General features: G+C 52.7%; 6 protein-coding genes across 6 annotated transcripts; 5 read left to right on the top strand and 1 right to left on the bottom strand.

The window, feature by feature from the left end:
- The first annotated feature begins 5,373 nt into the window (after window positions 1-5,373).
- Window positions 5,374-8,804, top strand: STEHIDRAFT_126408 (uncharacterized protein). The gene is made up of 4 exons (XM_007311237.1): window positions 5,374-6,983; window positions 7,075-8,325; window positions 8,382-8,436; window positions 8,546-8,804. The coding sequence occupies exons 1-3, from the start codon at window positions 5,646-5,648 to the stop codon at window positions 8,394-8,396; spliced, it is 2,604 nt and encodes an 867-aa protein (XP_007311299.1). The 5' UTR covers window positions 5,374-5,645; the 3' UTR covers window positions 8,397-8,436; window positions 8,546-8,804.
- A 403-nt stretch (window positions 8,805-9,207) lies between these two features.
- Window positions 9,208-10,614, bottom strand: STEHIDRAFT_173049 (uncharacterized protein; the record flags this gene model as incomplete). Its single annotated transcript, XM_007311236.1, has 4 exons — window positions 10,577-10,614; window positions 9,772-10,508; window positions 9,321-9,706; window positions 9,208-9,258 (listed from the first exon to the last, which is right to left on the bottom strand). Coding segments are annotated over exons 2-4 (915 nt in total), but the record flags the coding sequence as incomplete, so codon positions are not given.
- A 2,332-nt stretch (window positions 10,615-12,946) lies between these two features.
- On the top strand, window positions 12,947-15,093 carry STEHIDRAFT_126406 (uncharacterized protein). The gene is made up of 4 exons (XM_007311235.1): window positions 12,947-13,314; window positions 13,425-13,607; window positions 13,687-14,735; window positions 14,824-15,093. The coding sequence occupies exons 3-4, from the start codon at window positions 13,733-13,735 to the stop codon at window positions 15,042-15,044; spliced, it is 1,224 nt and encodes a 407-aa protein (XP_007311297.1). The 5' UTR covers window positions 12,947-13,314; window positions 13,425-13,607; window positions 13,687-13,732; the 3' UTR covers window positions 15,045-15,093.
- A 2,339-nt stretch (window positions 15,094-17,432) lies between these two features.
- Window positions 17,433-18,875, top strand: STEHIDRAFT_143145 (uncharacterized protein; the record flags this gene model as incomplete). The annotated part of the gene is made up of 3 exons (XM_007311234.1): window positions 17,433-17,520; window positions 17,574-18,367; window positions 18,477-18,875. 3 exons carry the CDS (start codon window positions 17,433-17,435, stop codon window positions 18,717-18,719), a joined length of 1,125 nt encoding a protein of 374 aa, XP_007311296.1. The 3' UTR covers window positions 18,720-18,875.
- A 1,151-nt stretch (window positions 18,876-20,026) lies between these two features.
- STEHIDRAFT_126404 (uncharacterized protein) lies at window positions 20,027-22,551 on the top strand. Its single transcript, XM_007311233.1, has 3 exons — window positions 20,027-21,185; window positions 21,240-22,042; window positions 22,147-22,551. The coding sequence occupies exons 1-3, from the start codon at window positions 21,074-21,076 to the stop codon at window positions 22,384-22,386; spliced, it is 1,155 nt and encodes a 384-aa protein (XP_007311295.1). The 5' UTR covers window positions 20,027-21,073; the 3' UTR covers window positions 22,387-22,551.
- A 352-nt stretch (window positions 22,552-22,903) lies between these two features.
- Window positions 22,904-24,579, top strand: STEHIDRAFT_163546 (uncharacterized protein; the record flags this gene model as incomplete). The annotated part of the gene is made up of 5 exons (XM_007311232.1): window positions 22,904-23,167; window positions 23,231-23,298; window positions 23,365-23,379; window positions 23,453-24,288; window positions 24,359-24,579. 5 exons carry the CDS (start codon window positions 22,904-22,906, stop codon window positions 24,577-24,579), a joined length of 1,404 nt encoding a protein of 467 aa, XP_007311294.1.
- Between the last annotated feature and the right edge of the window lie 217 nt (window positions 24,580-24,796).

Genomic DNA, 24,796 nt, shown 5'->3' with positions numbered 1-24,796 from the left:
ACAGAACTCCCAAAATTGGCCTCCTTCATCTCGCTAAATCATGTTTCCAATTTACATTTTATATACTGACAGGAGATGAGGATGTCTCCAGACAAGATGAAGCACAGACAGAAAGCAATTTGCGAGATGTGAGGAAGTGTGTCCAGGCGAGCAGAGAGCGAGTACTGATTGCCTCCAGACAGATGGCGGTTGATCCGACAGAAACTCCCACAGGCAGAACACAACATGTGCAGAACAGCCTCCAAGCAAATATGGAGCTGGTGAGAATAGGCTCCAGGCAATTGGCAACTTCTTTGAAAGTGCCTCCAGACAATGAGCGACTTGCTCGAAATTGCCTCCAGGGAAAGCGCGACTTGTGGGAGAATGCCTCCAAGCAGGGATCAACCTGTGACGAATTGTCTCCAGGCAGATTGGAGCATATGCAAATAAATGTCATTGTTTTTTGGGTATTTACAAGATGTGTACAAAACGGCTGGAGGCATCCTTCAAAGGGGAGGGGACATGAATTGCCTGGAGGCGTGGCCGGATTCCTCCAGGCGTGGCCGGGTTCCTCCAGGCATGGCCGGGTGCCTCCAGGCGGCGCCGGACTCGCCGGACGGGTTGGTCACAGTATGACAGCCGCCCTCCGTTGATTCACGCGTGTCCGTGTCACGGGCGCTTCGCGTGTTGGCTCCTGTCTCCTCCGTGTTTCTTGCTTGCTTGCTTGTTTTTGTTTCTTGTTGTCCGTCGTGAGCTAAGCAGGGTCAGGGAGACGGGCGACGTTTGTCCACGCGTCTAGGTTGATCGAATACTCGATCTTTACTTAGCTTGTGTCAATCTCATCTTGTCGAACCAACCAACCATCTATCCAACTCAATCGCCTCCACCGCACCCCATCACCCCTAGCGAGAACAACGATGGCCGAATTCTCCTCCCAAGGCAAAGAATACTGGAAAGTGATCAAAATCACTGGCGAACGCGCAAAGACGTATCAGATCGAATGGGCCGGCACAGACCCCGAGACGGGGAAGCCGTGGCCGCTGGACTGGGTGCCGAAGGAGGACGTGACGCCGGATCTGGTGGATGCTTGGGAGGAGAAGAAGGAGAAGAAGGAGGAGGCGAGGAAAGGTGAGGTTTTCGTTGATTCATTGGAGTTGTTGGGTGGTGGTGGGTTTTGGGAGGTGTGCGCGGTGTGGGATGTTGTATTACGGGCGTCGTCCCACCGTCTCCGTCCATCTCTACGCCAATTGGTGATCTTTTGTCTTGGGATTGTGGTCGTTTTTGGCACGCGGTTTTGGTGTGGTGTGGTGCGGGATGTTGTATTACGGTGGCGTCGTCCCACCATCTCCGTCTCCGTCTCCGTCTCTGCACCAAACCAACTAACCACACATCTCCTCAGCCGCCAAACCCAAACCCAAATCCCGCTCCAAATCCCGCACCTCAACCACCTCCACCGCCCGCTCCCGCTCCCGGACCACCACGCCCTCCGCCAACGCCTCTCTCTCCCTCTTCCACGCCTCTACCTCCTCCAAGCCAGCCCCTAAATCTATACTACTCAAGTCGAACCGCTCCAAGGCAGAGGTCGATGCGCCGGTAGTAATGCGACGTCGTCCCTCCACTCAATCCTCCCAAGCCCGCCCTTCCACTTCTACGTCCAAAGCACGCGCCTCCGCTTCGATTTCGGCTTCGGCTTCGCCCGCCAAACCAAAACCGCGCAAGATAATCGTTGCTTCGCCTTCGCCTCCTCCGCCTACTAGATCACAGAAACGGAAGCGCGACGAGGACGAAGAAGAAGAAGAAGATAGTGACGAGGACGAGGACGAAGATTTAGTCCCTGAAACGAAGCCGAAGCCGAAGACGAGAATGAGGGCGACGAGAAGGCGGACTGTTGCTGATACTTATGAGCAGGATGAGGGAGAGGAGGGGGAAGATGAAGAGGGGAAGGAGGAGGACGTTAGGACGCGGGGACATAAGAATAAGAAGCGCAAGACTGAGGTCGAGTCGGATGAGGATGAGTCGGATGAGGAGTGGAGGGTGCGCAAGGGCTCGGGCATGAAAGGGAAGGGGAAGGAGAGACAGAAGCCGATGCCAAAGCCAAAGACGAAGACAAAAGAGGAGTTGTTGAAAGAGACCCAAGAACGTATCAGGCAGGGCTTAAGGGAACGTAGGAGGGGAAGTGTGGTTAAGAAGGAGCAGGAAGCTCCGGAGGTGATGGATGTCGATGTGGAGGAGGAGGAGGAGGGTACGAAGGAGAAGGGGACAGGGAAGGGCAAGAAGAAGATGAGGGTGCTGGGGAAGGGGACGGTTATCAAGGGGGTACGTGTTTTCTCCTTTCTTTTTCCTCCTCTCGATGTCGTTCCCTTCCTCTTTCGCTCATATAGCATACATCTAACCTGTCGTCCTTGTCGTTGTCCTCTAACTCAACTCACTAATCTGGTCTATACAGGACGAAGACTCTGACGAAGAACCTGATTCTGAACAAGAACAAGAGCCAATCGTAGTTCCACGGCACAAGCCAACCGTACGTCCCTCCTCCCTCCTCTTATTTTCTCTCCTCCTTTCCTTTCCTCTTTTCTTTTTCTTCTTTCTTTCCAATCCACTTCTGTCTTCTGTCCTCCACCCTCCCATCCGACACTTCCCTCTCATCCCCACTCTCCTCCCCGCGCCCACGCCCACGTCTATCCACTCATCACCCGCCTTCTTCCCCAATCTCAATCTCTCGACGTTCACGATATCTGAATCCGAATCTGACCCCGCATCCCATTCTCATTCTCATTCTCATTTCTCTGGCAATATGCCACGCGACATTTTTCTCCCCCAACCCTGGTTTGCCATATGCTATACGTCCTTCGACCAACTCCTTCCTTCCTTTCATTCATTTGTAGAACGCATCCCAACCACCACCACCTGCAGCATCTCAAACACCCGCAGCATCTCAAACGCCTGCAGCATCTCAAACACCCGCAGCACCAGCACCCATACCAATATCAATACCAATACCAATCCCAATATCAATACCAATATCAATGCCAATACCCTTCAAGGTCGGACCGCCGCGAGGAAAGCGGCCGAGCGAGGGCGTGGACGTGGGCGTGGGCGTGGGTGTGGGGAAGGGACGGTCTAGCGCGGAGGCTGGCGCTAGGAAGAAGTCGAGTGCGGATGTTAAGAGGTCGAGCGTAACGCCTGTGCCGGGGCAGAATGCCGTCGCGGGTACATCTACGTCTAAAGCTGCGGACAAGCAGAACCTGAAGCCGAAGGTTGATGGTGCGAATGGTGCGGCAGAGTTGTCGACGACTGTGGCTACGTCGACTGGGCAGGTTACTGCCGATAAAATAACCGCAACCGTGCGATCTATCGATAACTTGGTTGTACAGACCGCGGACAGGTTGTCCGTTAAGTCCGCCGACTCCGTACAGTCTACCAGTAACACCACCGATAAATCAGCCGTTCAGGCCTCCGCACGACCTATACCCATACCCATGCCCATAGCGAACTCCGTTGTTCATCCCACGCCCATTGTACGGTCTACGGACAAGTTATACGTAGAACCCTCGTCCACCGTACGACCCACGGCCAACACCAACACCAATTCCAACTCTACGTCCACGTCCAAGCCCACCTCCAACTCCAATTCCAACTCTACGTCCAAGGCCACGGCCACCACCGTCGCGAACAAGCCTACCACTACGGCCACGACCGTCGCGAGCAAGCTCACAACTGCAACCGTCTCAAGATCGAGCTCCGCGATCGCGATGCCGCCGCCTAGTATTATACCCAACCACGCGGGTACGAGCACCAACACGAACACGAACGGGACCACGACCAACACGAAGGCGAACACGAACACGACAGGCTTAAACACCACCAAACCAACCGCCACCACGACCAGCACGAACTCCACCACGCCCGTACACATATCCCCACCTGCGATCGATAACGCAGTGGCAGAGTCTATACGTGTCAGGGAGGCGTTGCGGGCGAAGGGATTGTTGAGGAGTTCGTCTGGTTCTTTCTTGTCCGGGACGAATTCTGGGTCGGGGTCGGGATCTGGGACTGGGTCGGGGTCTGGGTCTGGGAATGGGGCTGGGAACGGGACTGGGACTGGGACTGGGACTGGGAATGGGACTGGGGCATCCACGTCTGCATCGGGCTCGGGCTCGGGTTCGGGGTCTGAAGGTTCGCGCTCCGGTTCTGGATCTGGAGCGGGTTCTGGGACCTCGCGCGTGGATGGGAATGGGGGTGCGAGCGATTTGAGTTTGAGGAAGATGAAGGAGAGGCAGAAAAAGAGGGAGAGGGAGGCGGAGGCGGAGATGGTGGAGCGGAAAAGGTTGGAGGGGAAAAGGGCGGTGGAGAGGCAGGAGAAGAAGGGGCAGGCGGTGTATACGGAGAGTCAGATTATGAGTATGAGGGAGGAGGAGGAGGAGGGTACGCAGGATGCTTTGGGGCTTGATGTCGATGATGTTATGGACATGGACGTCGACGTGAACGTCACCGAGAATGGGAAGGGGAAGGGGAAGGGGAAACAGAAAGCACCGCCGCTACTGCTCCAATCCCAAACACAGTCCCAATCGCAGACACAATCCTCACTTCCGTCGCCTCCCCCTGAAGACTCACACTTACAAGGAGGTGATGAAACGCAGCAAGAGCAGGAAGACGACCCGATGGATGTCGGTCGGCTTGCTTTGGCTTATCCCGAGGAGGAAGAGGAAGAGGAGGAGGAAGAGTCCTCGCAAGAGGTAGAGGTGACTGGAATGGGGAGGAGGAGCGCTGCGCCAGCGCCCCAGACGGCCTCCTACCCCTCCCAAGTCTCACAATCCCAAGTCACTCAATCACAGTCTCAATCTCAGCCCTCATCGACCCACCTCCCGATTCCGAACGCAGGCATGAAAAAAGCCTCAATGACCCGCGAACCGCTCTTCCTCCCCGATCCCGACGCTTCCTCCTCATCTTCTTCTACTGACGAGGAGGAAGAAGAAGCGGGGGAGTTACCGATCGTTCCTCCGTTGACGCCTACTTCGGGTCGGAGAGATGGGAGAGATGGGTTGGAAGAGCTCGAGACGGAGACGGGGATGGGGATGGGCATTGTGTATGATCCTGATTCGCCGGTGGTGAGGAGTCGTGTGAGGTACCCTGCGCCGTCTCCAGCCCCGATGCCTGTCGACCGCCCTTCGATGCCTGCTCCTGCTTCGACCTCCACTTCCGTGTCCACGGCTACGGCTACCGCCGCTGCCGTTCTCGTACCCCAGACGCCGCCTCCAGCACAGCACAAATCGCTCTCAAACGCCCGGTCCAAGTCGAACGAAAACGAAAAGGACAAAGCGAAAGATAAGGACAAAGCGAAAGACAAGGATAAAGACGGAAAACCGAAGAAACTAGGTCCCATCCCACAACTCTCACCCTCCGTCTTCGCGCCCCATCTCCCCCGTCCCTCACACACGCAGGAGGACCAGATCCTAGACGCCGATGAAGCAGGAGGGGACGAGCCCCCGATGTCGAGTATCGAGCAGTTCAGCTCGCCTGTCAAGAGTAATGCGCGGGCGGGTACGGTCACTGCTACTGTTAATGGTGCGAGGAGAGGATCGGGGTGGGGCCAGGTGAGGGCAAGGACGGCGCCGGCGCCGAGGTCACCGAGGAAGAGCGAGAAAGGCGGGAGGCAGGCGAGCGAGATGGATGCGGATGCGGATGTGACGGTGAGCACGACGACGACGGAGAGCACGATCGGGCCGTTCCCGAGTTCTTTGGATCCGATGGGGGCCGTCAATGGATCGACTACGAACACGAACGACGACGCTCACTCTCTCCCTAATCCCTCCACCACGAACGTCAACCCCCACACCAATATCACACACGCGGTGGAGAAGAAGCTGAAAGAGATGGTGAGTCGGGCTGAAGCGAAGGACGCGGCGGAGGGTGCGAAGAGGACGAGGACGCCTTTGGATCAGATTATGGTCAAGGCGGGAAAGAGAGTGGCACCAGCTCCAGTTCCGGCTGCAGTTCCAGCGAGTGCGACTCCTGCTCCTGTACGACCCAGTTCGGACTCGAATCCTGTGGATGGTGTGGAGAATACGAAGCAGAAGCATGACCAGGAGCAAGGGGAGAAAGAGAAAGAGCAGGCGAAGAAGACGACGACGAAGAAGCCTGTCAAGATTGGATTCGTGCCGTTGCTTTCGGGGATTCAAAGTCGGAAGCAGGGTGGTGGTGCTGTGAGGCCAAATGGAGCGGCTTCGTCTGTACCCGTCGCGGACACGAACGCGAAGGGCGATCAAGAAGGCAAAGAAGAGATTTCGCCTCGTTCGTCGCAGGTCCAAGCTCGTGAACCACCATCCCAAGCACCAGCATCAGCACCAGCACCGTCGCAATCGCAGTCTCAGCCTCAGTCACAACCGCTATCACAACAACTCCCACCTTCTTCACCTCCAAATCCACCATCTTCCTTACCCGCACCCGCACCAGCCCCGTCTTCATCCTTCTCCAACACTTCTCAACCTGCCCCCAAAGCTTCCCAGTCAGCGCCCAACCCGACGCCGAACCCTACCTTGAATCGCAGTCCGAATAATGCTCACGTTCGCAAGTATGGAGAAGCATACCTCGCTCTTGCGGAAACGCAGGATGATCTCTTGGATCCGAACGAGTGGGGAGATGCGGATGCGGATGGAGACGTTACGATGGATGATATCCATGCGGGTGCGCCGGTGGATAAGGGGAAGCAAGGCGTGTCGACCGTCCAGGAGGTAAGTCAGGAGCAGAGTCAGAGCCAACGCACGAGCCTACGTCCGAGCCAGAGCCAAAGTCAAAGCCAAGAGGGACACGGGCAAACGTCCAGCAGCCACGGTGCGGACGAGATGGAAATGGAACGGTATATCGATTACGATGGGAATACTGCTTCTGTTCCGGTCCAGAGAGCTGAGGAAGGACAGGCAGATGGGACCGGAAGCGCGATCCCCGAGTTTTTCGAACGGAGCTTTGGGGTTGAACCTGAGGGTGAGAGTGGGTATGATGGGCAGGTACGTCTCTTCCATTACTTTTTCCACTAATAATGGGACGGCAGAGGAGAAGATATGTGATGGCTAATATTTTGGGGGCTCGCTGTTACAGGAGGTCATCTACTACAAAGTCCCGCTTAACGATCCATCCACATCCCAACCACACCCACGACGACTCGCCCAATCTCAGCACTCTGCCTCCGGACCAGATTCCCACACCCAGACGCAAAGCACCGCACCCTCGAGTCAAGATCCCCAGGACCTCGCGAACGCCGTAAAGATCCTGCAGGACAAGTCTGAGGAGATTGCGATGTTACAGAGGTTGTTGGAGGAACAGAGGGTAAAGATCGCGGAGACGGAGCGTAGGGAAGAGGAAATGAGGATGAAGAGTGGGGAGGCGGAAAGGAGAGAAGAGGAGCTCCGAAGGAAAGAAGCGGAGATTGCGAAGAGGATTGAAGCCGAGGTACAGACTCTGCCAACGCCACCGCCACCGCCACCGGTCACAGATCCACGAGTCGCGGAGATGGAAGGTGTTCTGGAGAAGGAAAGAACAGACTGGGCTGTGGAGAGGGAGAAGTTGAAGCAGCGTGTTTCGATGCTGGAGACTTCGAAGTCCAGTCTGCTTTCTGACTCCGACTTCCTGCGCGAAGAATACCACAAGGCCTCCGGTGCCGCCGCCTCCCTCCGCTCCGAAAACATGGACCTCGAGGCACGCGCGATACTAGCTGAATCGCAGGTCACGAACGGCCTCGCACTCGTCCGTGGCACCTTCGAAGTGCGAGTGAAGAAACTCGAAGAGGAGTTGGGGAGGGCGAACGCGCTGAACGGCATATTGATCGAGAAGGAGCGGAGGACGACTGATGAGATCAGATGGAAGGCTTCGACCTTTGACGAGATCGAGAGGGATAATGGCATCTTAATTAAGAAGGATGAACTCCTCGAGGCGGAGATAGACGAGTTGAAGGAGGAGATGGAGAGCGTCCAGAGGGAGAACGAGAGGTTGAGGGAGAAGTTGGACAGGTATTCGCAGAGAGAGAGGGCGAAGCAGCTGATGCAGATGCAGCCGCACGCGGGGATGAGCGACAAGACGAAGGGGAAGCAAAAGGAGGCTCAGATGCAGGAGGAAGAGGAGGATGAGAGCGATGTTTTTGATGATGACTACGTTCCTGGGAAGGACTCGGCCAGCTCTGGCGGCACATCGACTGGAGACACAAACGAGACCGGATCAGGTAGCGAAGAAGTCCCGGAGATGCGAGGTTCTCAAACAGGATCAGCAAGGTCAAAGCGGTCCGCCGCCAGTGACGGGGATCAACGTGGCGATGGAGGTGGAGCAGCTAGTGGTGACTCGCAGCAGCAGCAGCTTGTGCGTGTGCACGTCGATCTTCAAGCTCGAACACAAGTTGACAAGTATTCTTGCAGTTGGCGAAATCCTGAGAAGCGTCGCATATGCAAATTCGTCGCACCGTCTAATCAGGTATGTTAATTCCTCTTTTCCTCGCTCGCAAGGGCTACATTTTCCTTCTTTCCCGTACCTCCCTTCGTGCGCAGTCTCTGATCTTGTGTATCCCTATCTGCGCTTCCAGGAACTGGCAGAACACTACAAATCCTTGCATGCGCCGGAGTGCGGCGTGCGTGGTGCGAGTTGTCCACCTTCCCAGATCGTTTCGTAGGCTTGCTCTTTTTTCTTGTTTCTGATGCTCGATCCTGGGCTTTTCTTTTGCTTTTCGTCTTTGTTAAGTTCTCATCTTTCTTTCTGTCCTGCTATCGGTCTCTTATTGCTGTATTATATCTTGTACATCTTGCTTTCATATGACAACATTGAATCTACCAATTACTTTTCCGTGCGCTCTCAGGTTTCGGTGGTCCATGGGCCATCTCGTTTCATGCGTCCGTTCAACTTCATTACAGTAAACGATTTGGTCTCCAGCTCGCCAGGAGATGCGTGCTATGCTTCGAAAGGAGCTCGTCGCAGAAGACTTCACCACGGCCATGTCTGTTTAGATCATTGGGCCCTCTGCCGCCCCAGTCCTTGATCTTTAGAATAACTCACGAACTGGGTCCGTATCATCCCATCCGAGCATGTCTCAGCTGCCCGTACACGGAGTTCGAGGCCATCTACACAGTGTGAAGTTGGCTTGACACGGCACACTGGTCTACCTGCACAAAGCGCAGACAAACACTGGAACGATGACTAACTTCTCTAGAGTAACGAGCGAGGCTAGCTTATACATGACAGGTATCTTTTAGAACCTCGATTGCGGAGACCCTTTCGTGTCCACTCGCTGAGTGTGGTATCCTTAAGACAAAACTGTCAGTACAAAGAGAATACGAAGAAAAGCTACAAAACTTAACGCGTACCTCGTCCCAGCAGTCACAGTCACGCCAGTAAAATCTTTCCCACTGAATGTCCACCCCCCTTAGCTCTCCATGGACGGACAAGCATTCCCACATCTTCTTCTGGAATGCTTCCTCTGTGAAGCCAGGCGATGTATTACACCGGTGGACTTTGAGCACGACTTTCGGTATGTGTTCGGAGAGAATAAGAGACCGGACGTTCTCGAGAGGTTGTTTGATGCCCAAGAAAGTCTCCTCCATGTTGAGAGCGTCAAATAATCCGACGAGAATCCGTAGCTCCTGCAACACGCGGGTATTGTTGTTGTGGGAGACAACGGCTCGAAAATACGACGGCGCCGAGTTGATGTAAAACGTCAACACTTTTACGAGGGGACAACTGGGGAAGCTCTCTGTTGCGAAATGACACCATCCTTAGTAAGGTGTTTGGATGACAAAGTACGGAAGTTGGACAGACCGGTGGGCTTAGGTCCCTCGGAACACTCTCTGTCTGCTATCTCCAGCTCCTCCAGATTCTCTTTCACATGGTCCAAAAGGGTACGAGCAGCTTCTGGAAGGAATGTGAAGCGCATTCCCGTGGAACGAAACGTGAACCGTGTCACAAGGTTCAGTGAGGTCGGGTTACGATGCAGGAAGTCCATCGGACCTTGCCAATCGTCTAGGGAGAGGGAGCGTACCCGCCATGGAATGCTGAGCTGATCATTAGGAGGGGAGGAAAAAGTTTCTCCAGTCTCCCAGCATTGGCAAAAGAATAACGACTGGATTACACTGAGTACTCCCAGCAGACGAGGGTCGTAGTCCCCGCGGAGAGCGCAATCGTTGAATGTGAGGGCCGAAAGGGACGGTAGCGACCCAACGAGTTGACATCCAAGCGACATTTCCTCTGGCGTGAAAAGATCGATGTTTTGGAGTATCAGGGAGGTGATATTCACCATATTGGCGCAGACATCGACGACCGATGCAATTTCGGCACTTTCGATATAAAGAATCTCGACATGTGCCGCGATTTGTTGGGAGTGGGAAAGGATATCTCTTAGGCCTATCAGGCACTCCTCGCTATGGATGATACATATTCGATACTGACGTGTCTGAGAGCGCTTACGCCAGCTGCGACAGAGTAGGGCAGCAGTAGACAATGACGAGGTATCATCGATTTGATCCACGATTTCGTCAACGATCTCCTGAGGTAGCAACCTGGAGATTGAAATCAGTAAGTAAACAGAAACGAGGATGGCGGAATAGGGAAAAATATCAATACATGCTCATTTTCGGGGTTCGAATGATGAATGACAACAGATGTTGATACAACACCGGTCAAGGCAACGATAGAACGGTGGCGGCGATGGAACTTCAAGTAGGCGTCCGCTGAGTTTAAATTTGTTGTTTGCGCATGTTAGGATCTAAAGCCTTTCAAATTCCGGGTCTTCCCGCGGGGTTGTACTTCTCGACCGACAACATCACTCCGATTCACTCGAGCTGCCTTCAGTGCCTACACTTGCCGTTCAGATCTCTTACACGGCGTACTCCACGCTCAGGATCATTCTCATTGCTTCCATTTTTCAGCTTTTCTTCTGAGCACGGATGGACTCCGCTGTTCAACTGCTGTTAGAAAACGGCTGCACTCTGGCTTGTTTGTAGGGAGACCGATAGAATGGGACGTATACTTACGCTTCTTCTCCCGCTGTCCCGTCTCGCCTTTTTTTCCTCCTGTACTTCAAATATCTGATACGAGTGTCTGACTCTGCGCAAGAGTCACATACATCCGAGCTCATTACCGTGTGGCACTGAACAGAAAGCTCGTATGTCTTTTGTCTTTCGTGTCAATGCCTCTAACGTTGTATCTCTTTACTATTCCGACGTTTTCTATTGACTACTGATATGAACTAAAAGGATTTTGATGAGCAATCAGTGAATCATTGACGCGAGTCTCCAAGGGCAAGCTCCGCGTCCATGCGTACCAGGTCAGTATTTTCTTGGGAGATTTATCCCCCTTATACAGTTCCACATTGGTCAACTTCGTCATGTTCTACTGCGCCTTGAGCAAGCCTCCTCCTTTACTCTCGTCTCTGGAATGACCAGTCCTGGGTGGCGAGCGTGGCGAAGGCTGCGTGAGATTCCTCTAATGCGTATTCGATAACCATCAAATATCTAGACATCGTACGGCGGTTGAACACCCAGGGCACATACATCGTCCGAACCCCAAGGTGAAGGTAGCCGTTTCCTTGGTACGTCGTTCCCTCCGTACCACCTCAATTCCGGTGCCGCGATGCAATTTTTTCTCCGGCTTGATGCTCAAGCAAATTTAGATTTTTCTCTCGTTGTGGGCGCCTCTCGCGGCGCTGGAGATGATGAAAATTATATCACGCTACGTGTTTCATTCTTCACGTCGGAGATGCAGGTCGCGAGAAGTTTTCGTGCCTGATATGCTCTGGTCTGCTCTGATTAACGTTCTGATTATGACGCTTGGCTGAAGGGGCTCTCAAGACCCAACTCCTACTCCACAATGTCTACGTGGCACGCAAGGTAATTTGTGCGTGGAACTGGCGAGTCACGTCGCGCGAACGACGTATCCGCAGTGTACTTTTATTAACGCAGCGTAAGTATGCAGGTTCACTGCGGAGAGTTGAGTCAAAGTCAGCTAAGAGGTTTATAGCGCCAGTGCAGCGCCCACAGGTTTCTAGTAATCACGAGCTTCCGAGCTTGGCCGGTTTGGAATCTTTGTTCAATGTGTACTCTCCAGGCACGTACATCCGGTCTATCTTTCCTAAGTTGCATGACATTTACCTCTTATGAAACATCGTTGAGACGACATATACGAGCGATGGACTTCGCCCGTCTCACCCTCAGCCCAGGAAATATTCAGTACCAACGTCAGCTACGGCGCCAGACAATGCTCGGTCATCGTGGCGCCCCGCTCGACGAGACAAGAGTCTAGAGATCTCCGTATCCAATTCTAGCATAGTACTCATGAGGGCATCATTGTCCGTCGTAACATTTCCCCGGTCGGCTGTGGACGGTGATGGCGTAGATGGTTTCTGCGCTCCCGGTCAGCAATCTCGGACAGGCTGTCCTAGCGCTCGTAAGATCGAAAATTTTCGGGCCTGGGTCTTGACCTCGGGGAGGAACCTGGCTGGTGGACAGGTCCATCCCCGGACTGCGAATAACTGAGATGACTGACTGACGGGGTCTTGGCTCACTTACAACCCGCATGAGATCACCTTGGCCTGGCAGAGGCCATCTTGCGCGATTTGGGCAAGTTGTTGAATTTCAGAGACTTTTAGCTAGTATTGAACAGCAGTCATCGAGAACAAATTGCTGCCAGTGATACATATCTGCACTAGCGGTAGTGGGAAGCTCAGCCTCGCCTCAATTGCATTCGGTGATTTTGTCACAAGTAAATGCACTGTTACAGCATTCAATATGCATGCGCCGGGACTTCTTAGCTAAATGTGTTGTTCTCTAGTTGCCAGCTCAGCCCATATTGTGTTTCGTGCTGTCTCAATGTATCTATTCCCTAGTCCCTGACCCGACAGAATAAGGCCGTGAAATGGGCCACAATCGTGTGGCGTAGCGTAAGAGAATGGATAAAAAGGGCCGCTGCCGCGAAAGGTCCGCACATGACGCGGGTGTCTGCGATGTCCTCGACGTATCCGTCGTTCCTCTCAATCGTGGGCTGCTATCTCACTTGTCTTGAACCACACACTCCTGACTCTAACCACATCATCGAATTCGTCTCAAACCCAGTCGTTCTTAGCCCGTACCGATCATGCCCGGAATTCAGCATTTCGCACTGCGTATCCGTTACGAACCTGACAGCCCGAAAGCGACCCAGATAAAAAATGCAAAGACACCGAATGAAATTAACGCGATTCGGACGTCTTTCTTGACGCAGGACTTGAAGGTGTTTCATTTGGGGACCGCGATTCCGAAGAAGACGGGTGTACACAAGTCGGTTCGTGGGGTGGGTGCGTTAGACCTGTTATATGATTCGGCCACTGCGGTGCGTCTATTCAGAGTTCATCTTGCCTGGCAGCCTTGTTGCTGATACACCTGACTCTTGCTCTTCAACTGTTCGGTCGTAAAATCCTCGATGCTGTTGACTTAGAGCAGTATAATCCAGTTAAAATATTAAAAACGTTCCTTGTGAATGCGCGGATAGATCAACTGGAGCAGTGTTCAATGTGTGTACCTTCATTTCTTCGAACTCGATTCTATTTGGTTGTCAGAATGTGACTGAGGGGTGTGTGATTGGTTTTCACCACGGGTGTGTGCTCACAGGACGGCACTGGAACTGTACGTGTTCTCCACATCGCGGATCTTGACGTTCTCTCCCATTCGTCTGACCCACCGCTGCGTTGGGGTACATGAACAGGTTCGAACTGCCCAAAGGTCGGCCTACTAAAACTAAGTGGTACGATATGTCTCTTGTGCCCGTCCTAGCGGTGTATAATACTCCAGACGGCCAAGCACCTTGCCATCCCTCTGCTATCACGGACCCTGCACCAGCCAAGCTTTCCCGTGTATCACCGCCTAGCATTACAGATTCCGTGGTCGAACCCACGTCCGAGTCATATCCGCTCTCTTCTACGTCTTCTATCGTGCCTCCCGGTCCCTCTACAAGTGACACAGTGCAGACTTTTCTTCCGCGTCGTCCATCTTGGGGATCGCATGCGGCGTCCTCTATTCCCAGACGCAACTCCTACGACGACGATACTATAGCACTACCACAGGCACCTCGTCATACGCTTCGGGGCCGCTTATCTCCGTCCAAACCGATATTCAGCGCTGCCGAATTGAGTCCGAAGCAGACTCCAATAAACGAGCCAGCGTCTTCCTCTGAATCTCATGTCGCGTCGTGGTGGAAGTCGAAACCCAAAACGACCTCGAGCGTTGTTCATGATGGCCTTCTTGACCAGGGCGAGTCGGACGCGCCAAGGTCCGGTTGGAAGCCAAAGCAATCGGGCTCCAATTCCATTCCACTAGGGAGCAATGGGCCACGACGGGCTCAGGTGGATCATGGCTCTACAGGCGTCGGATTCAGCGCTTCATTAGAACATGAACAGTCTGGATCTTCCTATGGGACCTCACAGCCACGTTCTTCCGCACCGTTCTCCACCCGCGCGCCCTTACCCACATCCGAGACTTCGAGCCATAATCCGTCTTCAACGAACCTATTAGACGAACTCGACAGTCTCAGCCCACCTGAGCGGCTCGAACGGTTGCGCCAGCACGTATCCGAACAGGCAGAAGAGATTCGTGGTTATAAGCGGACGATGGAATTGATGCTCGATGGCGAGAAAGAATTGACGGAAGACGTCAAGCGCTTGAAGACGGAGCGAGAACATACGTTAGGTGTTCTTTGGGGCATGCAGACTGAGGCATTCCCCAGTGAGGAGGTGAAGCCTGCTCGAGATGTCATGAGTGCGTAGTCTGCCTCTTCGTCGCTCCTCTTCTCTTGCTGCGTCCCTTTCAATCATTTTCACTCATGCTCGTCTCTCGTCGACCGCAGGTGCTCTCAACTCCCTCAATCAACATCTCCGGAATACGAAAACATTACTACATATCGAACAGGCCGAGAGAAAGAATGCGGAGCAGCGCTTGGAGGAGGAGAAGGAGGCGCGAGCGAGGGATCTGAGTGCTATCGAGAAGGAATGCAAGGACCCATTCGTCGTTCCTGCGTTGCTGCAGGCTTTTTTGAAGATGTCGAAGATGACAGACGCGGTGTTGTGATATCATTATGCTTATGTGCTCTGCCATTAATATGCTTATTATGAGTCGCTGCAGCCGTTCGAGCTGGAGAAAGTCTGGCTGCAGCTTTCTGATGTAACGCGTCCTCTATCGGACATCAAGGAACCCTACAATGTAGGTGGTACACATTATGTTGGACCAGCTGCTGAGCTGCCGTCCGAGGCTCGAGGCTTCAGAGATGTCAGCTCATCTAGGCGGATATTACTCTTGGCGAAAGCAGAAATACGATCTGGAGACCTCAGAGCCGTAAGGTTGCTGAAGGTCTAGACTTCCAGGCTCGGCGAAGCTACATCAACATGTTTGGGATACCATGGAAGCCTTTTCTCCTCTAGTGGTACCTGAGAGACAGGAATGAGTAGCGGTGAGATCAGGTGGGGCACACTGCGCTGTGGACACGGTTCTATAGAGAAATATGTGGACAAGCCGGCGGTGGGTGTCTAAAGGTTAAAGTTTTAAGCTCAACTTGGATGTGGAATCGACCGAAATGCTGGAGTGAAGGTAAGCAGTATCTTGCGCGTGGCCGGGGTGGGGTAGAGTGGGGCTCATACTAATATCAATGCTATTATAGATGCGAACTATTTCGAATGGAAGACCAATGGAAGAGAATTCCAGCCATGCCTTCAAGAGGGGGCGTACTCAAGGTGTACTGAGTCAAGACTCCTACTCAATGATTCGAAAACGAAATGGTATAGATACGGCAGTAGTCGAAGACTGGTAAAGGAATCCATTGAACCACCGCAAACGTGGTTCTGTGGGGCCGATACTCGAAAGAGAACGTGATAAACTAGGTTTGATGGGACCCAGGAGTAAAACAGTGCCCGAATAAGAATCATACACTTGGATGACTAACTGAGTTACCAGTCAGTATGGTTTTTCTCCATTGCCCCAAGTGGGTGTCAACCAGATAGCAGGTGTTTAGGAGAGTCCGTTAAGGCTTCAAGTTGGGGATACCGAGCCTGTCGCACCGATGTCCGAGTATTCTCTGTAACGCTTAAGATATTAAGAAGTGTTCCAGACGAAGAGCCAAACTAGAGATGGTTTTAGAGAATATATCCAATTCTGAACAACCACAGCTTCATAGTGGTTGTCATGGGTTTATGTCTTGCGAGGTGGGGAATGACGCCACACTCGCTCACAGCTCATCCACGCCACACTCTGCCACACCCCATTTCCCTTCCGGGATTTGCCGGATTGAAACACCTGGCTCCACGACTCATCGTCTCTCTTCCTCGTACTGCATCGACCTTTCTTATCCGAATCTGCATATTCTTCTCGTGTACTCACACACAGCAGATACACAGTGTGGTCGAGCCTCGGTCTACAACGGATGACCGTGCACAATTTCGGTGTTGTCTTCACTATGCTCCTCGATGCTTCCCGTGTACATTCATCTTGATCTGCCGCATATTTCTACGGATTAGTTTGTGAGGATAATACTATCGCTCCTTACACTTCTCAGAGAGCATGGATGAGGTGAGTGCATCGTTGCATGAAATGGCATTCGATTATTCTGGACTGTCATCTTTCCCTTTGAATACTCGTACGAGAGCTTCCAACAGCTTTGAGGACCATGGCGTATTGTCAGCCGCTTGGTAGGAAGGGGTTGGGAACCATAACGAACCCTCCGTACAACATTGCCTACCCACTTGGGCAGTGGCCGGCTATACCCACCGATGCATCCGTCCCAGCCTGATTGTCTCCTCCGCCGAGCTCTTGGTTTAAGTTCCGGTTGACTCCACAACCCGCAAGCTCAATCTTGGAGAGAGGGATTTGTCATTGCCGAGCTGTGGTGCGTAGCGCGTTAATTAGTTGGACATCCAAAATGCGACGCAGAACCTTTGGAGTCGCACCCTGCTCAGCTTTACTCCGTAGGATCCGCGATACTGCCGGCTGCGTGTTCTCTCTCTCTACATTTCTTTCGCAGATGCATAAGTACTTCGCCGTGTAATCTCAGCGCCCTCGGCCATGTGTTTTAACTTGGCATCAGTCCCTGGCGCTCAAAGGCGGAGAGGTATGACTTATTATAGGAACCTCTCGACAGAGCCGTAGAAAAGGAGCTGCTGTGTTGTGACCTTCATTTAGTCGTCCGTGAACAACTTAGGTGCTTCGTCAGCACATTTTCTCTTGACTCGGGTTAGAAAAACTTCCGGGGTGCCGTGGACTTGGTTCCGTTAGCATATATAAGATCACCGCCGCGCGTCGTACGTTTCTCCCTTTCGTTCTCCTTCATTGCCACCTGTGGTTGGAAGACGGACTGTGCATGTTGAGTACCATATCCACCTCAACCATTTCCATCATCTCAAGCTGTGTCCCTTTGGGTCTACGGCTTTAAATTGTCCTGTCGCCATCCTCGATAGATGAGACATAGCCATGCCTCCGAGCGGGGCCACGCTACATCCCAGAGGACATTTCGCCCTTCGCGTGGTGACGCAAGCTCCTTGGCGATCTCTAGCGGTTCGTACGTTCGACCGCGTCTCATCCGCCGGATCCATTCTCACCTCTTATCCCCAGCGCCGAAAGGTCATGACCCGACCAGTCTCGTCACCTCTAGTCAGGTTCCAGCACAGTCTAGCTCCCAGCAACCACGTCTTCAATGGCCAGACCAAGAGCAGCCCTCGATGATTGACACCGATTCCCATCACATCTCGTCCTCAAACCCTGTTTGGGATCAGCGGTACCTGTCGAATTGGAATACTCCATCCACTACCGGTGGGACCGGATCAAGCGAGTCGCCGTCACGTTCACTCTCCCATTCGAGCGAATCTTACTCCCCTGCACCCCACGCCTTTGTCCCACCCTACCCCTCACCTCTAGGACGAGGACGCACTCGGGACCAAGATCATATTTCGCAACCACACCCAGACGAGCCGCCATATGTTAAACGACGGCGTGTCACCGTAGGATCGTCATCGAGCACGAGCACAGCTCCCAGTTCCAACCGCCGCTTCTATAACTTCAACGATCGGACGCGGTCGACGGCAGTTGGATCTTCGGGCAGTATGATGATCACTTTCCCTGTGGAGAGTGGATCGTCGGGGCCCAATCAATCCCACGTAGCCTCTGACCTCAGAGGACCATTGGTGGTTCAACCTCCTTCGCAAATACTTCATCCTGCAGGATTACTTCCAGACGACTTCGAGCATGGACCGACAGAACTTCCTCCGCGACCTTACTCTCGACCCACTGCGCCATCGTCTCCGCCAGGAGGGAGTTGTGCAACCCCCGTCGGCTCGAAGGACGGCGACAGCGGCAAGGAAAAGACGAGGAGGCGCAAACCCCATCTTCCGGATGACGTGATGGACTATGTGAGCCTCCTTTCATCACCCTTCTGTATTTCGTTTTGGCTCGAACCTGGCTATTATAAGTTTAGGTTGCCTGATACCGCCTTTGTGCCTTTACTACGTTCACTTTTAGCTACCGACACTCGAGGGCCGTTTAAGCAAGATCGAGCTAGGCGTCAGAGACTACATCGATTATCGCCAACAACGAGCGATAGAGAAATCGCTCCTACCTCCTGCCCCGCGCGCACATAGCGATCCTGGTGCTGACACATATTCCTTTCTCTCCTCTTCTACGACTTCGTACGCTTCTTCACCTTCCCATGCGCACGCCCCCTCCTCGCACGCACACGACCCAGATAAACAAAATGAATATTAAAAATTCGACGTCGCTTCGTGAACCAGTACTTTTCGTATTCTCTGACCATCGTCTTTATGTATACCATATGCAGGCTTCCATTCACGATACAGCTGTTTTGTTTTGAGCGCTTTTCTTCTTGCCATGCTCACCCATTCTTACGTTATGTATGCCACCAGTTCGACGTGCTTTTACCTGCCTACGTTCACGCTGTTCCGCTTTCGTATTACTACGAATTTGTGTTGCATGATAGTTATTGCTAGATCGCGGGGACCGTCTCTTGTCGTGTCTAATTCCTTCGCTTCCCGCTTCTTGTTATGTTTGTTTCTTGCTTCTACAACACCATACTCTCCATCTTGTTAATCAATGCTACAACCACCGCTCACCACCAGATTCAACTGTGTGTCATACAAGGGGAAAATATAGCCACAATCGTCACCCTCACGAAACGAAGACCGACATCTACATAGTGTGGTGAGGGTCCATATCGAGCCGGCGGAAAATGTGGTTCAGAGATATAAGTCCGGTAAGGTTCCGACTCGATGGACTAAAGCGGTTGTTGTTGTTCTTACTGCCTTGATCTATTTGTCGCCGCTTGAATATCTCATTGTTGCAAATTCGGAAGAAGGGATGAGCAGAAAGGAAAATGCTGTGACGTGAAACGTCACCGTTAGACCTTGAGAGGGGGCAAGGTGAGGGCGGAGGGCGATGTCGGTCGCTCGACAGTTTCCATCGTTTGAGCTGCACAGAGATGGAGTAGCTACTCATATTCGTTCTTGGGAAGGACAACGAGTTCACTGCTAGCGCAGAGTTCCCTTCTTAGGGACAATATGTGGACCGAGAAGTTGATACTCCAAGTCGGTAGGGTCTCTGTGCTTTCAGTAAACGAATCGAACACACGGCTATTCTCGATAAGCAAAGTGCAATACTTGAATGAAAGTCGCCTGGGTCATCTGAACAATGCGGCAGTGAAGTAAAATAAGCGGCCAAACTTCACAGTTCCAGTTCCAGGTGTTGCCAGGAGCTCTCAATGGGCACTTTGAACTGTGTCAGCCAAGTGACAGTGCACTGCTCAACTCGCCTGCATGAATCGAGCTCTAGACAGAGGGTTGGAGAATCACTAAACCAAAGACAGCCAGCAGTCGACACTCAACGCTCAGCATGTTTCTGTGGAAACCAACGCCACTGAGACGCCACAGAATTTAAAAGGCTCTGCACCGGGTTTTGCCGAACTCCGATAGACAGAATTCTAAGACGTTCTCTCTCTTTCTTGTACTTTCACCATGGTTCTTCCTGCGCGGCCGTGCCTTCTGCTCGAGCACATCGCTTTTCGTACACTTATCGGACAAATATACACTGTTGATTGACTGTCGATTGCCCGCAATCCATCACTGAGGGACTACACGCACGATCCGTCGCTGTCTTTCGCCCCACAAAAGCCAGAGGCACAACTTGAAGTTCATCTTGGCCTGTCGCGCATCCAGCGAGATTGGCAGGACACTTGTGGTGTATATCGTTATTAGTACAATGGTATAACGGGAGCAGGTAAGTACTCTGATTGCATGGTATTTGATTGGCATTGCCATGGCCAGTGGATGCCGCTAGCTCTTGCGTTCACGCTGAGAACGATGCTCGCTTCATCAGAAAAAACGCGAAGTCGTATGACGGCGGCATTCCATGGGTTTCAGTGCCCAGTACTTCGTAAGCCATGCATAGCATTGGATATGCTGCATCGGAGGCACTGTTCGAAGAGACGGCGACCGCCTTACACCATCCTACATTTCCCTGGGCTATGGTCCCACATTTGCGTCCGTCCCCAAGTGGTTCCTTTCTATGCCGGGCTCCCGGCTTAAGTTCCGGCCTGGCATGTCGGTTCATGCCGAGCTCGCACCACAACCTTACATAACGGCCAGGTAGTCCTTGTCATCCCCGAGCTGTGGTGTAGCGTTTGCTATTAAGGTAATCATAAAGCGACGCAAAGCCTCCGGTTCGCACGATGGCCGACTCGAGCTTCAAGAGCGCTCCTTCGATTGCCTGCCGCTTCCCTGCGGAGTCGTATTCACAGAAGCTTTTCACATCAGCACCCTCGGGCATCCCGAAGGATCGGTATGGAGGATCTTACACTCAGCGTTCGCGCGAGGTTCGCAGGCATGTCTTTCGCGGAGACGGACATGCTGTGCTTGGATTGTTCACGGAGTCGGTGCGTGAAATCCACTCTATCCTCCTTTACGCTTGGTCATCCCATGTTTTTCTACACCAGTCTAGAAATCTTCCGGGTTGTCGCGGTCTTGGTCCCGCCAGTGTATATAACCCACCGACGGGCGTATTTTTCTTCGCCGTCTCTCCAGCTGCTACTCGCAGGTCCTCCTAAAACCATGCGATACAGCTCCATCTCTGACCGTGGCCATGCCATGTCCCAGAAAGCCTTCTACTCTCCCCGTGGAGGACGAAACCACTCTTCGTCGTCGTCGTCATCCATCTCTCCGAGTACGTTCGGTCCATTTTCAGGTCTTGAACTAGCCTCACCGTTCACATCCATAGCGCCACTAGAACATGACCCTACCAATCTCACCACCTCTGGTCAGGCTCCAGTGCAGTCTGGTTCCAAGCCACCACGCCTTCAATGGCCGGAGCAACGGCAGCTCTCGGTCATTGATCCCAGTCCTCAGCACATTTCGTCTTCGGACTCCGTTTGGGACCAGCGATATCTATCCCCCAATAACGGTGGTGTCGGGTCCAGGGCGCCACTGTCTCCCAATACTTCGTACTCGCCCTCGCCTTTGTGCCAGCCTCACTCTCCTTCACCCCTCACCTTCGTCTCCGCCTATCCTTCACCTCTACTACAGGGGCAAGTGCAGGTCCCGAGTCATATCCAGTCGCCTCAGCCAGACGAGCCGCCACCCCTCAAGAAACGTCGCGTTGCGTCTGAGCCCTTTTCAGGCACTAGGACAGCACCAGGCTCAAACCGCCGTTTCTACAACTTTAACGATCGAACACGCTCGACTGCTGTAGGATCGTCGGGCAGCATGCTCATCACTTTCCCGCTTGAGAATGGCTCGAAAATGCCCAACGACTCCTCTGCTTCTGCTCCGATGTCCCCGTCTACTGGAGGATCCTCTCTGCCTCCGTCTACCTCGCAACAATCGCCTCCGGCGAGTCTCCTCCCAGACGACTTCGACCATGGGCCTACCGAACTTCCTCCACGACCATATTCACGTACTACCGAGATGACTTCGCCCTCAGATGGGGGCGGCGCAAATCAGGCGTCCTCGAGAGACGGCGCTGGTGAGACGAACAAACCGAGGAGGCGCAAACCTAATCTTCCGGATGACGTGATGGACTATGTGAGTCTCATTCTTTTCTCTTTCTGGCTCTTCCTTGTCCTTGACACTTCCTATTAAAAGAGTAGTTTAACTGATCTCTACGCCGGTCTATTTCTTGCTTTTAGTTACCGACTCTCGAGGGTCGCTTATGCAAGATAGAGTTGGGTGTCAGAGACTACATCAATTATCGCCAGCAGCGGGCAATCGAGAACTCTATCCTTCCTCCGCCGCGGCGTGCGCATGGCGATCCCTGTGTTGACTCTCGTCCCTTCCCGCACCTTCCTACCGCTTCGCGTAGTACTTTGCCTTCGCAGGCACAGGCATTGTCGCATGCGCAATATTTCACTCAACAAGGCTGGTATTGAGGCTTCAACTTTGTCGTGCGCTCTTCTCTTTAGCCCACATCATGTGCATGACACGGTATTGCATTCCGTTCCACTGTGCCTAGTTTCTCATGATGTCCTCGGTTTGTTCTGCATTCGCTGAATCCGTCAAACATGTTCCTTATTTACTTTTGGTTTTCCTATGAACCCATGTCCGTATGATATCATCTATCCGAACATCTTGACTGTACTTGTAGACTTTACATTTCGTCATTTTCTTGTAGTGAACCAGTACAGCCGGAGGAGAGTCGAACAGCAGTGACGTCGCAACCTTCGAACAAGTGGACCTTGTCCTAGTGTTGCAAATTCGAAATCAGTTCGACGCTGTCCCAAAAAGGGAAACAATCATGACGCGGATGGACAACGCCACCGCGCTGGTTCCCACAGTCCCTTTGTCTTCTACCACCACTACCACAACATAACCGACACTCGCGACCGGCAGCTCCCTCAACAGAACTAGAAAGCCCCTTTCGTCTCACGATCCTGGTACCGCTAAGTCATGTCCTCAGTTCGACCATCGAGGTCATATCACTTCATACTCCGTATACAATATCAGCCAGGTGGCAAAGCGCAAACGATCTCTGACGCAGCCACTCGGTCCGAGGACATTATGCAGGCCGACATGGATCGTATACACTCGACTTTTCTTACCGATGATCTGACTGCTATGCGCTTTGGGAGTGCTATACCGAAGAAAGCAAACGTCCGGGTCTCGGAGTCGAAACAGGACGCGCTGGAGTTAAACTATGAGACATCACATTCTGTACGTTCTTTGTACCTTACTCGTAATGGTACGTGCTAATCGAACCCATTGACGATATTTTAGACCCTGCCGTTCGCTTTGAAGTCGCATATGAGGGATGTGACACCCGATCAGTTGAGAGATCGCTCGGTGTACGTCTATACCATACCGTAAATCACGAATTGACTTGCTCACGTTTCGGTAAATCAAATTTTAAGCTTGTCCATGGAGCTGTAAGCCATTTATTTCCATCATATTTGTTCCCTGTGCGTAATAACGACTGAATACATGTGCGTGTTAATGTAGCTTTGATCTTGAAGGAACCTCGGCCACTCGCCAGCTCAACTCTTACGATAGGCCGGTGCTGACGAAACACGCAAACGAGGAGCGGAGTATACCTCGCCGTGGCACAAGCTTGGACGATAAGACACATTCGTTCGCATCGCGCTCCTATTTGCGAGACACAGATCCATCTTCGCACCACTCTGGCACTCGCCCACCGATGTCCTCATCTATCACCACTACCAACTCCACGTCGGCCGTGCCTACGACCTTGACGCTTGAAACTCTCTCGTTCGTAGGGGACTCTGAACATAGGCATAGATCAACCCCTGATTCTGAGTTAGCGAACACACCGCAGTCGGCATCCTGGTGGAAATCAAAGCCTAAGCCGCAAAACCTCGACGCTGGTCATTCACACCATAACAAACAATCCGGATCGAACGCGATTCCTCTCGGCCATGGTAACGTTACTCGTGGCCACCCAGCGGTGTCGTTCTCATTAGATTCTAGTATCGCACCTGTCGACGAACGTCCGAGAACAATTCTACCAGGTTCTTCTACTCCGTCCTCTTCGCGTGATACTTGTCGACGAGAGGATCATGATACATATGCACATGAGAGCAAGGGATTATCTTCGGCGACTACTAGGCTCCATGAAGAGCTGCACGCCCAGGCGGAAGAGATCAGTGGATATAAGAGGACGGTGGAATTACTACTTGAGGGAGAGCAGGAAATGAAGGAGGACCTTAGGCGACTGAATAACGAGAAGGAGCAGACTTTAGAGGTAGTCAGGAGAATGCAGGAGGAGGCAATTCGGGACGAGGGCTGGGATGGAGTTGTTGCCAGTAGCGATCTGATGAGTACGATTTCCATTTCGAACTATCGTTTACAGACTCTATTCGTTTTCTGATGAGTCTACTGTTGTTCCAGCTGCACTTCACTTAATTGGTCAAAGTGTCAGCAGCATGAAAGCCTCGCTCCATCACGAACGAGCGGAACGGCAGCGAGTCGAGCAACAGTTGCAATCGGAGAGGGAAGCCAGAACCAGAGATTTGAACGACATAGCGAGGGAGTGTAGGGACCCCTTTGTCGTTCCGGCCCTCCTCGATGCCTTTCTCAAGTTGTCAAAGATGTCAAACGACGTTATGTAAACAGCACGGTAATCTTCTCATTATCGTTGTAATATGCCTCACTCAATTAAGTACAGTACGTGCGGCCCCTTCACGAGGTTTCTCTCTCGTTGGGCGCAAAGTCAAGGCGGGAGAATCCTTGTCGACATTCATTTGGATGCAACTCCGCCAACTGGCGTACCGAGCGCACGCTGTTCCCTCCGGGAACCGTGCAGGGAAATCTCAGCGACGAAGATGA

This window comes from Stereum hirsutum (assembly GCF_000264905.1).
Source record: "Stereum hirsutum FP-91666 SS1 unplaced genomic scaffold STEHIscaffold_24, whole genome shotgun sequence".
Lineage (NCBI taxonomy): Eukaryota > Fungi > Basidiomycota > Agaricomycetes > Russulales > Stereaceae > Stereum > Stereum hirsutum.
This window is presented reverse-complemented; position numbering and strand designations above follow the sequence as displayed.